Below are 18,232 nucleotides of genomic sequence, written 5' to 3' on the forward strand. Positions count from 1 at the left end.
TTGACCTCCAGCAACTGCTGCTGCAGCTTCTGTTCAAAGGAGCATCGCAGCAGGAACAGGGTTGAGAGTCTGTAGTCACTGCGAAAAGCTGAGCAAGGCAGAGTCTGGACTCTTCCTGTTCACTGCAGCTTTCCTGCCTGCCATGGCTATAGGCTGGGAAAGTATACTTCCGAGTTCAGGGCATCATGCTTTTAAAAGCCAGCATCAGCTTCCAAGGAAACAGCCCTGCACAGGATGGAGGGAAAGTCCTGGTCCTTCAGTGCCAGCATCAAGATACTCTAACCACTTCCTCATGCAGAGCCCACCTGTTGCGTCACAAGCCCCACAACATGACTCAGAGTAAGCCAGCAGGCACAAGTACAGCTACAGGCAGGCCTTTTGAAAGCCTTGCCAAATTTAGCTGCTTAGATGTCTCCAATGTGGTACGGAAATATTTATTATACCATAGCGTACTCTTTTAGACTCTCCTGCAACCTGAAGGTGGCACAGAATTAGTCAAAGAGATTTTCACAAAAGCAGTAAGGCCTACAGTATTTTTATTCACCAATTGAATAAGGGGGGGGGGCAGGCTTTGCACCAGGTAAAAAACTGGTTAAATGTTATGCAACCCTCTGGAGATATATAATGAAGCTGCATCTTGCCACAAAAAGTTTTTCTACCCTCAAAAGACCAAGCACGGGTAGCACGGCACTTTTTGAGGAACAGCTTCTTCAGGAACTCTCACCACGTCTCCACATGCAGTGTCCCTGCAACGTCCACTGAAGGCCTCCCTCGAGCAATGGATACTCCAGGCAGTATGCATACCTCCTGTGATTCTAAACACTGAGCAGATATAGATGCATGTCCATGACAGTCTGTTCAAGCAAGTGCAACCCCACTAGGAAGCACCTAACAGGCCTATTCTGCTTCTGCCCTGGAGTCTGCCCAACTTGCGTTAACTTCAGGGCTTCAGAATTTACTTTCAATACTGAAAAGCCCAAGGAAATCCACACAAGATGAAGAGGATAGAAAACAACAGAAGGAGAAGGAGAAGGAGAAGGAGAAGAAAATAGGTGTTTTCAGCTTAGAGGAGGCATGGGTAACCAGACTGGCAGTTCTTTATGCACCTGAAAAGGGCAACACCTGAACACAACCTCCTTCCTGCTGGCCTCTCACAGCAGGTATTGACAGTGAGGGGGGACATTGAGTAATTTTGACAGCCTGAGAGTTACAAGTTGCCAAGCGAGGCCACAGTCCTGACAATTGTAATTATTTTAAAACATGCTGGATAAACATTTGATCTGGCGCAGGGTAAAGAAGCAGGTGTGGTAACTGGCTGTCATGCTAAGTATCAGAAGCCCAAGCAACAGGTTTATGGCCAGCTGTAAAAAAGCGATTATCCCGTAGAGCTGAAATTCATCACTGCTCCTGCAGGTCCTTTTCCGACACGAGAGATGAGCTAAGTGAGACTCAACAAGACTTGGAAGGGGAAGGGCACATGACCAGATCTGCACATGGTTAGGAAAGGAAGTCAGCCTTTATCGCACATCAACTGGCAGGCTGATCGCTGCAAACCCGCATGGTATTATAGCCCACATTTTTCTCCAAGGCGCTCAAAGTGGTGTACATGGTTCTCCCTGAATCTCCACAACGATCCTGTGAGGTAGGCTAGGCTGAGAGGCAGTGGCTGGCCCCAGGTCACCCACACTCAGTGAGCTTCGTGGCTGAGTGGGGGATTTGAGCCCTGATCTCTCAGGTTTTGGTCCAAACACTCTAACCCAGAGCTTACCAAACTTTTCATGCTGGTGACACACTTGTGAGACACTTTTGAGAACCAGGCAGAGGGCCTTCTCGGTAGTAGCACCCTCCCTGTGGAACGCTCTCCCACCAGATGTCAAAGAGAACAACAACTACCTGACTTTCAGAAGACATCTGAAGGCAGCCCTGTTTAGGGAGGCTTTTAATGCTTGATATATTACAGTATTTTAATATTTCTTGGAAGCCGCCCAGAGTGGCTGGGGAGGCCCAGCCAGATGGGTGGGGTATAAATAATAAATTATTATTATTATTATTATTATTATTATTATTATTATTATTATTATTACATGCATCATTTCGTGACACAGCAATTCAGTTTTACTAGCAAACCAGAGGTTAAGCTAACCCCTTTCCAGCCCTGGGAGGAGTGTGGGGAGTGTTCGCACGATGACACACTAACGTGCTGTGACACACAGTTTGGAAAGCTCTGCTCTAAAAACTACACATGCTAGTTAGCTCTCTAGCCCTCACAGAAAAATCATCTGAAACAAATTGTATTTCTGCTGAGTGTTTAGCACCCCAAGAAGGAAGTTGCTTGAGCTATCCATTGATCAAGAGAGAACATCCTTCCTACAGAAGCCCTCCAGCACCTCTCCACATCTGCTTCTCCAAGCAACAGCTGTCACTTTCAACAAGCAAACGCCTGCAAAAGTCCAAATTTGGCAAGCAGGAGAACTCTGAAACCAAATTAAGCCAGGCATGTTCTGCACAGAATAGGACTAACAAGTTTTTTATGTGGCTGTGGCTGAAGATTTTGGCTTCCCAGCTCGTTTAAAGTTCTGGCACCTGAGATAAAGGAGTTTCAGTTTGCCAGTAAGGCCCGCAGACACTACTAGAAGAACCAGCCGCTAAGGGTTTTCATACTGAAAAACTAGTGTTTCCAGAAATGTGGTTGCCGCTGGGAAGCCTTAGAAATGCCAAGGAAATTACTGCTGCTGGTTCGCTAATACTTGCCCACACCCAGTGCAAGTCATGTTATATAAAAATAACTGCTCACCTCTCTGTGGCAGTAATACAGGATGCAAGTGGGGTTCGGTACTGGCAACATGTGTAATGCACCATAAGAACTGCCACACTGGATCATGCGCTCACATGTAGGTTACTACTAATGCAATAATCTCAACCTGTCATTTGTTTGCCAGCATCTAGTTTTCATTCCTCTTTTATACGAAGTCTAACAGTGGAAGCTAGAACTGTTACCCTCCTCTCCATAAACAGTATCTATTCCTTGTGGCAGTGAATTCCACAGTCCAGTGCTCAGGAAATGGCAACAGGCTGCCTCTTCCTCAACACTTATTTGTGCTATTGTCAACTGAGGAGAGAGAAACTCAGGGTCCCCTCAAACAAAGGTCAACAAGGACATTTCCCACTCCTCTTGGGAATTCCAACAAGAAAAACCACTTAGAAACTGGTGTGCAAAGATTCCAACTCTGACACTCTTACAACCTCCCCCCTCTCCCTCTCCCTCTGCCAAGCCACTTGATAAACCTACGTTAGTTAAGGTTATGCTGACATGCAGCTATTTTAAAGACCTGCGATGCAGTTATGGGAAGTTTCAACATGAGAAACTGGCAATGGTGCATCCTGGCCATCACTTCGCAAATCAGTCTCCTGCATGGGGCTTCCCTAGATCTTTAGGAATTCTCTGACACCACAAACAAGCAAGGAACAGTGGATTCTCCTTTACTATATTCTGAAGCTCAGTTATGATACAGCAGATGTGTTCTAAATACTTGTCTGTTTTACCCAATGCCTGATAAGAGTGCACTGTTTGCACCTACAGTCACATTCTTTAACTCAACGGAAAGAGGACAGTTGACACTCAACAGCTAAACCTCAAGCCTGAAACAGTCAAATCTTTCTTCTGAAAAAAATCAGCAGGTTTCAGATAGAAAGCACACTTCTTCCACAAAAAAGCTGCTCTTTTTCTCTCTCCTCTACGTAAAGCAGGAAATAACCACTTTTACTTCAAGCTAGCTGCCTTTCTCGCAGGCTATTTCAAGATGCGTAGTGTTTTTTGTTTCCTAGCCTGAAATTGCCTACAGAAAGAACCATTGCGGAGTTGGGGAGGGGAAACTCTCAGGCACGCTAGAAAAAACACACCAGTATAAGACCACCAAAAATAGCTAGGATTTAAGCAGACACCAGAATGCAGGTTGGCGAGGAGAGAGCTCCAAAATACTTTACAAGTTTCTTTTCCGAACCTCCAAGAAGGGAAGAACAATTCACAACTTCAACTTCAAAGCAGAGTCCCAGGGATGAAAAGAGCCCACTGCCAGCAGCCTGAAGGAACATTATTTTATAGCCCAAAGGATTAAGAAAAGGCAAAACCGACTCCTTACCCACAACTTTTTCCTTACCTGCTATTGTGGCATCGTCTAGGTAGGTGCCCGGGGGCCTCTCCCCCTGTCCATGGTGCAGAAGGAAGCCGCAAAGGATCCATATGGCTATTCTGGACCATACATCCATGTTGTGTCTTGCAAAGTAGACCCTTCAGTGTTTCTCGTGTGTCAGGAGTTCCTCGGCATCAGTTCCCAACAGAAAAAGAAGTCCAGATTCCCAGGGATACTCCGAGTCCTGTTTCTTTCTGTCCTTGGATTCTTATATTCCAAAAGAGTACAGGAAGTGTCCACTAGCCCAGAAGTAGAGCCAGGTTGTTTCCAAAAGCTGCAGAAGTAAAGGTTGGAAAGGCTTTAAGGAGTTTTTCCCCTAGCCGCTGAACACAGCTCGAAATTCTGCCCCAGATCCAACAGCCTCCCAAAACCTTTTCTATATCTGCAGAACAGGCGCTGAAAGGCTCGTCTTACCTCTAAGTGGGGGTGTCATACAAATCCTAAACGCTTAAAAGCATCCGTTTTCAACATGCAACATAACTGGGAAATTAGTAAAAATATTCTCTGGGCTTGGCTGCTTTCTTTCGCAAATTATGTACTAGGCTGCTGAAGCAACCCAACCAATGAAGTAGTAATCCAAGCACATCCCCAAAACTGCCAGCAGGTTTAGAACAGTTTAGCGGATTCAGAACTAGAGGAGACCAGATTATGCCTGGTATAATAGAACTGTAACAGATTCTAAACACACACACACATTATTTGCCAAGCTAGATTTTCAGTCTTCACACCGCAGGAGTCCCAATCTGACTGCTAAAAGCCTAGCAAGCATTTACTTTTAACGGAACCCAGGAAATCTCTCTGCAAAGAGGCACATGCAGGTGAATTCAGAGCAACACCACCACGCAGCATGTAGAAAACGTGGAAGAGGAACACGTCAGCCAGATAAAAGATTAAGGAAATGGGGGTCCTGTTGCACAAGTTGCCCCCTTTTGTCCTATCAAAAAGAAAACTTCCTCAGAACCAAAGGAAAGGAAAATGTCTGGAGACCAGCAACCCGCTCTCATCAGACTCCTGCGCTCTTTTCAGGGGCAAGAAACAGCAGCCTTGCGACCACCTGGATCAGACCTTCCCAGCTTGGCGTCCCCTGTATTTCACTCCGCCAACCGAAGGCCGCCAAACCATTTAATCCATTTAAACTTTGGCTTCTGCGCAACTTTCAAAGCGATATTTCTCTCTGTCTGTCTGGTTTTTTTTTCTCTCTCTCTGCTCCACAAAATCACTCCCTGAAATCCCTTTTATCCCTTCTCAGACTATCCTGGGCCACTTCCTTCCCTTCTACCCAGCTGTCCAGAAGAGTCTCCCCCAGGCCAGGCTGTGTGTCAAATGCTGAAAATAAAGCAAGAAATAAAAAGCGTCGTCAGGTCGAAAGATTCTGCGTGTCTGTTTTTTTTGGGGGGGTTTAAATCCTGCTAAGCTCTCGGGGAAGGCGACCCGGCAAGTCCGGCCACGGATCTTCTCAAGGCACCTGGTGGCTTTTCCGCAGGAGGGACCTCCGTCAGGCCAGAAGCAAGCCCCCCACCCCGCCGAGAAGCGGGTCCCTGGGGCGCCTTTCACACGACGACGAGGAGCCTGGTGACAGTCCCAGGATCTGGCTGGCTTCCTTCTTCCAGAGCAGGAGGAGCTTTTCCTTGCTGGGCCAGGAGGGAGGGAAGCAGGGAGCGGAGGAGGGAGGCCTCACCTGCCCACAGGTGCAGCAGCCTCAGGTAAGAGCTCCTGGCTGACGCCCACTCCCCCCCAACACAATGTCCCCCCCCACACGCGGGTGGGTCTTCCCTCTTCTTCTGCTCAGTTGCAGGCCCCTCCCACACACAACGCCCCCCCTCAAAAAAATATGCCCCCCCACAAGCTGACCCCCCTCACACACACCCTGACCCCCCTCAAACACCCCTCTCCCCCCCCAAGGGCCTTCCTGGGCTCCCAAATAGCCCCACGAGGGCTGCTCTCCTCTCTCAGGCACAGGGCACTGGGGCGGCCGGCCCTCGCTTCTTCCCCCCCCGTCCCCGAATTGGTCTCTCCTCAGCACGCCGCCCCCCGCCGGCGCCGCAATGGACTCTCCCACGAACTGCCTCTTTCCCCTCCTGCCGCGCGCGCGCGCCTGCGCTCCTCACTCACTCACGCTCTCTCTCTCTTCCCGCGTCCCCAAGTGGTATCTCCCACGAACACGCTCGCCGCCCCCCCTTTTCCCGCCCTTCTTATTGGTCTCTTCCTCGTCGTTCCGGCTGCCTCGCAGGAGGAGGCGGAGCTACGCGGCCCCGCCCACTCCCACTCCCCGGCAGCCAATAAAGCGCCGCGGTTGGCCTCCCGGCGCGCGGCTTGCCCGGCAGCGGCCTCTAGCGGCGGCGAAAAGGAAGAGCAGCTTCAAGTGGCGAAGCTCCGCTCGGACTGCACCAATGGAGGGGTGGGGGGTGTCCTGCTTGAGTTTCTTTATTTTATTCACATTTGTACCCGCTATTCAGCCAAAAAAAAAATCTCCCAGAGTGGCATACTTGAATTCAAAACAATATGCCCCCTACCTGCAGGCCCCCTCCCTCCCTACATACATAAAAAATAATGTTATTATTTATACTCCACCCATCTGGTTGGGTTTCCCCAGCCACTCTGGGCGGCTCCCAACAGAATATCAAAATACAATAGTCTATTAAACATTAAAAGCTTCCCTAAAGAGGGCTGCCTTCAGATGTATTCTAAAAGTCAGATAGTTGTTGATTTCCTTGACATCTGATAAATAGAACACACAAAGAAAAAGGGACAAGGAGGGAAGAGGAAAATAAACCTCAACATTTATAGCCTACCTTTTTTTTTCACTGATAGGGACTCAAGGCGGCTTACAAATAAAATAAGAACAGCTAAAAATATAGGTGTGTGTGCATTGTTATAATCATTACTGTTATTGTTTATTCAGTTTATATGCCACTACTTTGTTGTTTAGTCGTTTAGTCATGTCCGCCTCTTCGTGACCCCCTGGACCAGAGCACGCCAGGCACTCCTGTCTTCCACTGCCTCCCGCAGTTTGGTCAAACTCATGCTGGTAGCTTCAAGAACACTGTCCCACCATCTCGTCCTCCGTCGTCCCCTTCTCCTTGTGCCCTCCATCTTTCCCAACATCAGGGTCTTTTCCAGGGAGTCTTCTCTTCTCATGAGGTGGCCAAAGTACTGGAGCCTCAGCTTCAGGATCTGTCCTTCCAGTGAGCACTCAGGGCTGATTTCCTTCAGAATGGAGAGGTTGGATCTTCTCGCAGTCCGTGGGACTCTCCAGAGTCTCCTCCAGCACCAGAATTCAAAAGCATCCATTCTTTGGTGATCAGCCTTCTTGATGGTCCAGCTCTCACTTCCATACATCACTACCAGGAAAACCATGGCTTTAACTATACAGACCTTTGTTGGCAAGGTGATGTCTCTGCTTTTTAAGATGCTGTCTAGGTTTGTCATCGCTTTTCCCCCAAGAAGCAGGCGTCTTTTAATTTCGTGGCTGCTGTCACCATCTGCAGTGATCATGGAGCCCAAGAAAGTAAAATCTCCCACTTCCTCCATTTCTTCCCCTTCTATTTGCCAGGAGGTGATGGGACCAGTGGCCATGATCTTTGTTTTTTTGATGTTGAGCTTCAGACCATATTTTGCGCTCTCCTCTTTCACCCTCATTAAAAGGTTCTTTAATTCCTCCTCACTTTCTGCCATCAGGGTTGTGTCATCTGCATGTCTGAGGTTGTTGATATTTCTTCCAGCAATCTTAATTTTGGCTAGGGATTCATCCAGCCAAGCCTTTCGCATGATGAATTCTGCATATAAGTTAAATAAGCAGGGAGACAATATACAGCCTTGTCGTACTCCTTTCCCAATTTTGAACCAATCAGTTGTTTCATATCCAGTTCTAACTGTAGCTTCTTGTCCCACATAGAGATTTCTCAGGAGACAGATGAGGTGATCAGGCACTCCCATTTCTTTAAGAACTTGCCATAGTTTGCTGTGGTCGACACAGTCAAAGGCTTTTGCATAGTCAATGAAGCAGAAGTAGATGTCTTTCTGGAACTCTCTAGCTTTCTCCATAATCTAGCGCATGTTTGCAATTTGGTCTCTGGTTCCTCTGCCTCTTCTAAATCCAGCTTGCACTTCTGGGAGTTCTTGGTCCACATACTGCTTGAGCCTGCCTTGTAGAATTTGAAGCATAACCTTGCTAGCGTGTGAAATGAGTGCAATTGTGCGGTAGTTGGAGCATTCTTTGGCACTGCCTTTCTTTGGGATTGGGATGTAGACGGATCTTCTCTAATCCTCTGGCCACTCCTACTATTACTAATAGAATCCCCTCTCCGAACACATTAAAAACTTCATAAGAAGAGCATTCCACAAACGGGGAGCCACTGCAGAAAAAGCCCTGTTCTTGTGTTGCTACCATGAAGAAGGGCTTCCGATAAGGAACGCAGAGTCTGGGTCAGTTCCTGTGGGGAGACGCGGTCCTGGAACATTATGGTCCTAGGCTGTTTCAGGCTTTATAGGTCAAAACCAGACCTTTAAATTGGACCAGGACTAGCAGCCAGTTCTGTTGGACCAGGATTGATGTAATAGGCTGAAACCATGGAAGCTTACTCTAGTCAGTGTTTGCCAGGGCACTTGAAGGCCGTTGCAGGTACAAGGCAGCCTGCACGGCACTCGCAGCTCTGTCCACCCCCAGTCCTTCAGCATCTGCATCCTGAGGCGGCTGCCTCATTGCAGGGCCGGTCCTGACCTTAGGTAAAGGTAAAGGGAACCCTGACCATTAGGTCCAGTCGTGACCGACTCTGGGGTTGCGGCGCTCATCTCGCTTTACTGGCTGAGGGAGCCGGCGTACAGCTTCCGGGTCATGTGGCCAGCATGACAAAGCCACTTCTGGCAAATCAGAGCGGCGCACAGAAACGCTGTCTATCTTCCCGCCGGAGTGGTACCTATTTATCTACTTGCACTTTGACATGCTTTCGAACTGCTAGGTTGGCAGGAGCAGGGACTGAGCAACGGGAGCTCACCCAGTCGCGGGGATTCGAACCGCCGACCTTCTGATCGGCAAGACCTAGGCTCTGTGGTTTAGCCCACAGCGCCACCCACGTCCCTGGTCCTGACCTTAGGGATGCTGTATTTGAAAAAGCGGAAATCCGGAGAGAAACGTTGTGGGAAATGGCACTGGCGACATCGGCTGCCAGTCGCCTGGATTTTCTGGGACATTTAGCCGATTTCCCACCCAGACATTGCTTTTGACTGCAGTATTCCAGTTATGTGCGGGGAATTCCGGACGCACAACTTTTTGTCCCTGCGCTCTGTGCATTTCTCCCCTCTAGAGGGCAGCAGGCTCCTTCCATAGCTCCTGCCAGGTTTCTTCATCATCTCTCCTGGCAAGTTCCAGCCCTGGGTCCACAGAAGGGGAGAATGGGACCACAGCGGCCATGGGGTCCTCCTGGCCACCCATCCATCTTGACTGCAGACCAAAGGCATCAAGGGTGAGCGTCCACAGCTGCTGCTTGCCATGAACCACTATTGCAGGCATGTCCAAAGTCCGTTTCAGGGCCCTAATCCGGCCCGCTGGTTGATTTAATCCAGCCCCCGTGGCAGTACGTTTCCGAGCACAATTCAAAGTGTTGGTGCTGACCTTGAAAGCCCTAAACAGCCTCAAAGGCCCAGTAGACCTGAAGGAGCATCTCCACCCCCATCGTTCTGCCCGGACACGGAGGTCCAGCTCAGAGGGCCTTCTAGCGGTTTGAGAAGTAAGGCTACAGGGAACCAGGCAGAGGGCCTTCTCGGTGGTGGCACCCGCCCTGTGGAACGCCCTCCCACCAGATGTCAAAGAGATAAACAACTACCAGACTTTTAGAAGACATCTGAAGGCAGCCCTGTTCAGGGAAGCTTTTAATGTTTAATAGACTATTGTATTTTAATATTTTGTTGGAAGCCACCCAGAGTGGCTCGGGAAACAGATGAGCGGGGTATATAAATAATAAATTATTATTATAGTATACCGTATGTCCTGGGGTAAAATCCTAAAAAAGGCTCAACAACTCTGATTGGCCCTCACACATGTTCATTTCATCAAATCTGTTCGTCTTTGAAAAAAGTTTGGGCACCCTGCTATTGGATTGGCAGCAGCAGATAAATACTGAATCACAGAACTGCAGAGTTGGGGGGACCGCGAGGGTCATCCAGTCCAACCCCCTGCAATGCAGGAATCTTTTGCCCAACGCGGAACTCGAACCCCATGACCATGAGATTAAGAGTCTCATACTCTACTGACCGAGCCATTCCACAGGCACCATGTTCTATGCCGAGGATAATAATTGATTCTCTTGTAAATTGTGCTGTTTAAAATGTGCATTTTAAATCTGACTTCCTTTCGTAATGTTTTCTTTCGAAATGTTTGGGTTTTTTTTGTTAACTTTGTTGCGTTACAGACAATAACCTGAAATGCAGAGATTTAGTATATTTTTCTGTTATCGGCAGCCTGATTAACAATAGCCTTGATACTGGAAACAATCTATAGAAATCCCCATTGAAATATGATTAGATAATATCTGGAATGTGGCTCTCTTGGAACGCCTTACTGGCCACAGAAGGGTAATTAACGGCATTTCAAGGAGAGACACGTTTGGTCTTATCTTTTCCTTTCCAAATAAGATGGAAGATATTTTATTCCACCCCCCAACAGAACAATCTCTGTGGATAACACATAAATAAAGGTATTGTTTCTATACTACGTACCGCATATGAAACTTAATAAGAATGTACCACTGGACAAGTTACAGTAGTTATATGCTGTTCTTGTATTTAAATGAAAAACAGTTTAAAAATACCAGTACTGGTTTTAAAAAAAACTTTGCTGCTTTAAATGTGAGTTCTGCAGTTGGCCTCCTTCGCAATGTTTTGCTTTGAAATCTTTTAAGATAATTTGAAATCTTTTAAGATAATATTTGGCGTGCTCTGGTCCATGGGGTCACGAAGAGTCGGACACGACTAAACGACTCAACAACAACAAGATAATATTTTAGTTTCCTGTTATGTTGCCTGGAATGTATACATTAAATTTGACTTTCTTCAGTAATACCTTATCCTGGGTTGTTTTATCTGCTGCATTAATGTGTTGTAAACTGCTTTGAGATTTTTTTATTCAAAATATAAAGCAATATGAATACAGTGGTACCTTGGTTCCCAAACTTAATCCGTTCCAGAAGTATGTTCCAAAACCAAAGCGTTCCAAAACCAAGGCTCGCTTTCCCATAGAAAGTAATGCAAAATGGATTAATCCGTTCCAGACTTTTAAAAACAACCCCTAAAACAGCAATTTAACATGGATTTTATTATCTCACGAGACCATGGATCCATAAAATAAAAGCAATAAACAATGTACTGCAGTCACACAATCAATCAATCAGTAGCTTAATTGGGTTCCACGCAGTCACAAAAACAAGACAAAGAAGACGCAAAAACGCAAAATAAATAGCAAAAACAGACAGACCTCAGCGTAATACTCAAAACGGAAGTGTGGCACTCAAAACAGAGCACGTTCGGTTTCCGAAAAAAGATTGCAAACCAGAACACTTACTTCGGGGTTTGCAGTGTTTGGGTTCCAAGTTGTTTGAGTACCAAGGCGTTTGGGAACCAAGGGACCACTGACCTTTAAAGCCCTTTGTGGCTTAGGGCCCTCGTATTTACGGGACCACCTCTCCTGGTCTGCCCCACAGAGGACCTTAAGGTCCATGAATAATGATAGTTTAGATGTCCCGGGCCCTAAGGAAGTCAGACTATCCTCCACCAGGGCCAGGGCCTTCTCAGTGGTGGCTCCGACCTGGTGGAATGCTCTGTCCCATGAGACCAGGGCCCTGCAGGATTGAACCTCCTTCCGTTGGGCCTGTAAGACCGAGCTATTCCACCTGGCCTTTAATTTTAATTCAGCCTGATCTTTTATTTCCCTTCCCTTCCCTCCCCTTTTATGAAGATCACACACTCTGGGATCCCACAGCTAATTCTCCCCTGGCCTCCTCGCTGGTCCAAGCAGGACAAATTCAGCCAGCTAGCCCTGGTGATTATCTAATGTTTATTGGATGGATTTTCCCTAAATTGATTTCTGAACTTTCAATTTTATTGTTATTCATGTTTTTATATTGTATTTTATGCTGCTTTTACAATTAAGTGTTTAAAATTTGTTGTTAGCCGCCCTGAGCCCGGTTTTTGAACCGGGAAGGGTGGGGTATAAATAAAAATTTATTATTATTATTATTATTATTATTATTATTATCCACACTGATTGTGAGCAGCTCTCCAGGGTTTCAGGCAGCAAGTCTTTCTTTCTTTCTTTTTTAAAAAGATATTTATTGAAATTTTCATTTTTTTATACAAACAAAAAACAAACAAAAAAATTAAAAAAAGACATATAATTCATCATACAATCTTTTCAGTAACCTATTTCTCTGACCTCCTCATACCTCCCCTTCTTGTATTCCCTTTTAAATTATTTGTTCAGCAAATCCTTAACTTAAAGCATTACAGCTTATAATATCACCTTATTTTCTATCCAAACCCTTTTTTTTCATCCATGTTCCTTTATATCATTACAGCTAGAAACCACTTAATTTCAATCCAGCATCATTCAGCATTCCTTAATTTTACAATATTTCTGTAAATAGTCCTTAAATTTTTTCCAATCTTCTTCTGCCGACTCTTCTCCCTGGTCACGGATTCTGCTCGTCATTTCTGCCAATCCCATACAGTCAATCAGTTTCATCTGCCACTCTTCCAGAGTGGGTAGATCTTGCGTCTTCCAATACTTTGCGATGAGTATTCTTGCTGCTGTTGTAGCATACATAAAAAAAGTTCTGTCCTTCTTTGGCACCACTTGGCCGGCCATCCCCAAGAGAAAGGCCTCTGGTTTCTTCAAGAAGGTATATTTAAATACCTTTTTCAATTCATTATATATCATTTCCCAGAAAGCCTTAATCCTGGGGCACGTCCACCAAAGGTGAAAGAATGTACCTTCATTTTCCTTACATTTCCAACATTTGTTATCGGGCAGATGATAGATTTTTGCAAGCTTGACTGGGGTCATGTACCACCTATATATCATTTTCATAATATTTTCTCTTAAGGCATTACATGCCGTGAATTTCATACCTGTGGTCCACAACTGTTCCCAGTCAGCAAACATAATGTTATGTCCAACATCTTGGGCCCATTTAATCATAGCAGATTTCACCGTTTCATCCTGAGTATTCCATTTCAACAGCAAGTTATACATCTTTAAACAGGCAGCAAGTCTTTCTTGGTAACCCTAGTTGGGGACACTCAGGGATTGATCCTGAAACCTTGTGCAAGCAGAGCAGTTGCTGTCCCAGCCCTGCCAATACAAAGACTCCTGAGCTCATCAGAGAACCAAGCCCGCCTCTTCAACACATACAGTCCCTATTTTGTAATTCTGGGCTCTCACAGACTGTCACTCTTTTCTATTGGGATTCCATCACATGCCCTCAAATTCAAGTTGTCCAATTACAGTTGGAGGCCTGGAAGCAATCTGCAATTAGCAGTGATTCCTGCATTAAAGGCTGGGGCTGGACTGGATGACCCCTGGGTTCCCTTCCAACTCTACACTTCTACAAATCTGTGAGAAGATGATTTTTCTTTCTTTTTCCTTTTCATATTTAAATATATTTTTATTAAGCTTTACATAACAAATTTAAATTCAAACACACTGTTCACCTCCTCATTTAGGATTCTCTGAATCCCTTGACTTCCCTTCTCCCTTCCATGGTTACCATTGTCAATCTTTCCCCCCACCATCTGTTTATCTTATTTTCTCTAATTTGTTAAAAGAAGAAGAATTAATTTTCCATAGTTTTTCGCACATTACAAGCATGACTCAAATCTTGCCAAAGTTCTTAGCTGTTCACAGTGTTCTCTTAAGTACCGTATTTTTCGCCCTATAGGACGCACTTTTCTCCCTCCAAAAATGAAGGGGAAATGTGTGTGCGTCCTATGGAGCGAATGCAGGCTTTCGCTGAAGCCTGGAGAGTGAGAGGGGTCGGTGTGCGCCGACCCCTCATGCTCTCCAGGCTTCGCACACCTCTCCGCAAGCAGCGGGAGCCCAGCGCTGGGCTCCCGCTGCTTGCGGAGAGTTGCCTGCATGCTGAAGCCTGCGCGCGCTGAGCTCAGCGCGTCCAGGCTTCGCGGACCTCTCCGCAAGCAGCAGGAGCGCTCCCGCTGCTTGCGGAGACTTGCCTGCATGCTGAAGCCTGCGCGCGCTGAACTCAGCACGTCCAGGCTTTGCGGACCTCTCCGCAAGCAGCGGGAGCGCTCCCGCTGCTTACGGAGAGTTGCCTGCATGCTGAAGCCTGCGCGTGCTGAGCTCAGCGCGTCCAGGCTTTGCGCACCTCTCAGCAAGCAGCGGGAGCGCTCCCACAGCTTGCAGAGAGCTGCCTGTTTGGGGGCTGGGGTCGGGGGAAGCTCGAGCTTCCCCCGCCCCAGCCCCGCGCCTGGGGGGAAAATAATTTTTTCCCCTTTATTTCCCCCCCAAAAAACTAGGTGCGCCTTATGGGACGGTGCGTCCTATAGGGCGAAAAATATGGTACATTATAAATTTTCTTAAAATTCTTCTCTTCCTGGTTTCTGATTTTCCCAGTCAAGTTTCGCCATTTCGTCGTAGTCCATCATCTTCATCAGCCATTCCTCTCTGGTTGGAACTTTGTCTTCTTTCCATCTCTGGGCCAGTACAGTGGTACCTCTGGTTGCGAACGGTATCCGTTCCGGAGGCCTGTTTGCAACCTGAAAATAATGCAACCCGCGTTTGCTTGTGTGCATGAGCGTGATGTCATTTTGCGTGTCTGCACATGCGCGAGTGGCAAAACCGGGAAGTGACCCTTTCTGCTACTTCTGGGTCGCCGCGGGACGCAACCTGAAAACACACAACCTGAAGCAAACGTAACATGAGGTATGGCTGCAGTATCTGTGCTGCTGTCACTGCATACATAAATAGTCAAGAATGATTCTTCATGCACCTTGAAGCATAAAGGGCACAATGCAGGAAGTCTCATGCGCAGGCTTCATTTCATGTGAGCCCTGGAAGAGCTCTCCTGTGCCCGGAGGAAACGGAGAAGGTGAATCTTTGATTTGAATGTTGTTTTGGAACAAGACCTTGCCTGAACCCACAGTGACGGCAAATCTCTCTTGCAAATGACTTGACTTACGGAGGGCTTTACGAGGCAGGTTTCAGTAAGTGATGTTTGCCTTTGATGTAGCACTCTGCGTGGGCAGAAATTTGCCAGCGCTTTGCAAAACACCCTCCTACATAAAGCCTCATCAAACTTCACACACATTTGGGCTGGTTTTTTGGTTTTTTGTTTAAATCAAAACCTTCCTGCATTGCTCTGCGGCAAGGGGCGCCAGGTCTGTCTCACACTTGTCTGATTTCCGAGACTTTACACATAGAGAATTGTGGAATTTTTCTCCCCCTTCCAATTCTTTGCGATCAATATTCTGGCTGCTGCTGTTGCGTAAAGGAACAAAACCCCACCCCAATACCATCACTATTAGAATGGCAAAGCAAGCTCTGTGAGTTTGTGGAAATGGCAAAATTGACGGCAATCATTAGAGGCCATTCAAATCAGAAAATAATTAAAGAGTGGGATGGAGTGAAGGAATACATGAAAAAATATGGTTCCGGAACTGGAATATTAATAGATAATGTGTAAAACCTGCAGGGGTAAGCAAGGAAATAATAAAATAATCAATTGAATAATTATTAAACTACAACAACACAACAAGATGGAAAAAGTAAAAATAAAATAAAATATTGAGATCATACATGTGTGAAGGGGAGTGGGGGGTATAGGGGCATTTATAAAAATTTCTAGTATAATATTTCTAATTGCGTTGCATTTATATATAGCAAAGGGAAGTCTATAGCAATTAGGTACATTTTAATCTAGTAAACTATGTAATGGGCTTATGTTACAAAATGAATATGGATTTTGAATTTGATGTTTGTAATTCTTTTTCAGTTTTGGAATAAAGACCAGCTTATAAAACACACTTGGGGGTACAAACCCAGAAGGGAAACAAACATTTAAAACAATGTACAACAATAAATTTAAAATTTATAAATGCAAAAAGCATATAAACACTTAAAACTTTAAGATAAGCTACCACAGAGATGAGCCAGAGTTACCCATGGAACCGAGTTTGGGGATTTTCTTAACGAACTAGTTTGAGTCGGGGGATGGCCTGCGCCTGCAGATCTGTACACAGAATCTGGCGACCATCCGGGTCGTCTTCTGATCTTTGCCTAACAGGAGAAGGTCGAATTTTTACTTTTCCGGGAGGTCAGTGAGCCTCACCAGCAGGGGATCAATGGTCTCACTCCGTGCCTCTTCATAAAAGGGACATCTAAAGAACAAGTGCTCTGGGCTTCCTATCTCCCCCGATGAACAGGCGCAAAGTCTCTGAGCATATGGGACTTTTTAAAAGGCTCCTTCCAGGACCAGCGAGGGCAGAACTTCTGGCAAGTCTGAAAGCCCTTCTTGCATTTTTGGATACAAGAAAGAAGAGCTATGCTGCCGGTGCGGCTATATCTCTCTCGATTTCTCCAATTTTATAGCAGGAGCACCTTGAGCAGTCCTGTTGTCTATTATTCTTTGCCTGACTGTAGCTTTTGCCTGGCCCAACCCCAAACTTAGAAGGGCTTGAGGGGCAAAACCCAGTTTCTGAAGGGTGTTCAGGACTGCAATCTGCCAGCCTGACTAGAACTGGTCACTGAGGATCAGTGGGGCTATTCCTTGGGGGAGCAGATCCTACGTCAGATGCTGGCAAGTAGCCTTTAAAATCCATGCAGTCCAACCCACTGCTCCATACAGGATCTCAGAGCTAGAACATCCTTGGCAGAGCCCAGTCTGAGATCACAGATCCATCAGGATCCTGGCACATCTTCTTGGCTCCAGCATCCTTCATACTGCATGTTATGCAAATCACTGCTACAAAAGATGTAGCCAAGGCTCTGGGCAGTCTGATGGCTGGAAGAGGGGAAGATGAGCGCATAGGAAGGGCTGGCTGGATCAGGCCAGTGGCTCATCTCACGCAGCATCCTGTTCTCACAGAAGCTGACCAGATGCCAGCGAGCAGGATCCGAGCACAGGAGCAACTCTCCCCTCCTGTGGTTTCCAAAAACTGGCATTTGGAACAATTTCTGACATTGCAGTCAGGGCAGAGCCATCGTGGCTGGTCTAAGGTTAACAGACTTTTTTCAATGAATCCGGGACACTTTTCAACTTCAATAGATTTTGTATGGGGACTGATTTGTAAATCCAGAGTCTGTCCCCAGGGAAGTCTGGTAACCTTAGGCTGGTAGCCACCCCTGACTTCCTTGCTAATGAATTTGTACAGTCGTCTTTTTTCTTTTTTAAAGGATATTTATTAAGATTTTCAATTTTTTATACAAACAAAAAGCAAACAAAAAGATTAAAAAAACATATAGTTCATAATACAATCTTTTCAATAACATATTTCTCTGACCTCCTCATACCTCCCCTTCTTGTATTCCCTTTTAAATTATTTGTTCAGCAAATCCTTAACTTAAAGCATTACAGCTTATAATATCACCTTATTTTCTATCCAAACCCTTTTTTTCTTCCATGTTCCTTTATATCATTACAGCTAGAAACCACTCAATTTCAATCCAACATCATTCAACATTCCTTAATTTTACAATATTTCTGTAAATAGTCCTTAAATTTTTTCCAGTCTTCTTCTGCCGACTCTTCTCCCTGGTCACGGATTCTGCTCGTCATTTCTGCCAATCCCATACAGTCATTCAGTTTCATCTGCCATTCTTCCAGAGTGGGTAGATCTTGCGTCTTCCAATACTTTGCGATGAGTATTCTTGCTGCTGTTGTAGCATACATAAAAAAAGTTCTGTCCTTCTTTGGCACCACTTGGCCGGCCATGCCCAAGAGAAAGGCCTCTGGTTTCTTCAAGAAGGTATATTTAAATACCTTTTTCAATTCATTATATATCATTTCCCAGAAAGTGTACAGTCGTCTTTTAAGGCT

The 18,232-nt window shown here is 46.0% G+C and overlaps 1 protein-coding gene across 7 annotated transcripts in view; it reads right to left on the reverse strand.

The window, feature by feature from the left end:
• STIM1 (stromal interaction molecule 1) overlaps positions 1 to 5,941 on the reverse strand; it is a 102,768-nt gene extending 96,827 nt beyond the window's left edge. For 2 of the 7 annotated variants that reach the window (XM_053384823.1, XM_053384824.1), the window contains exon 1: positions 4,158 to 5,929. In XM_053384823.1, the coding sequence (XP_053240798.1) occupies positions 4,158 to 4,266 (109 nt within the window). In that variant the 5' untranslated portion in view covers positions 4,267 to 5,929. Of the gene's footprint in view, positions 1 to 4,157 lie in introns of all 7 variants that reach the window. The other 5 variants (XM_053384819.1, XM_053384821.1, XM_053384820.1 and 2 more) reach the window with 5 other exon arrangements.
• Between the last annotated feature and the right edge of the window lie 12,291 nt (positions 5,942 to 18,232).

This window comes from Podarcis raffonei, chromosome 4 (genome assembly GCF_027172205.1).
Source record: "Podarcis raffonei isolate rPodRaf1 chromosome 4, rPodRaf1.pri, whole genome shotgun sequence".
In the NCBI taxonomy this organism is placed as follows: Eukaryota; Metazoa; Chordata; class Lepidosauria; order Squamata; family Lacertidae; genus Podarcis; species Podarcis raffonei.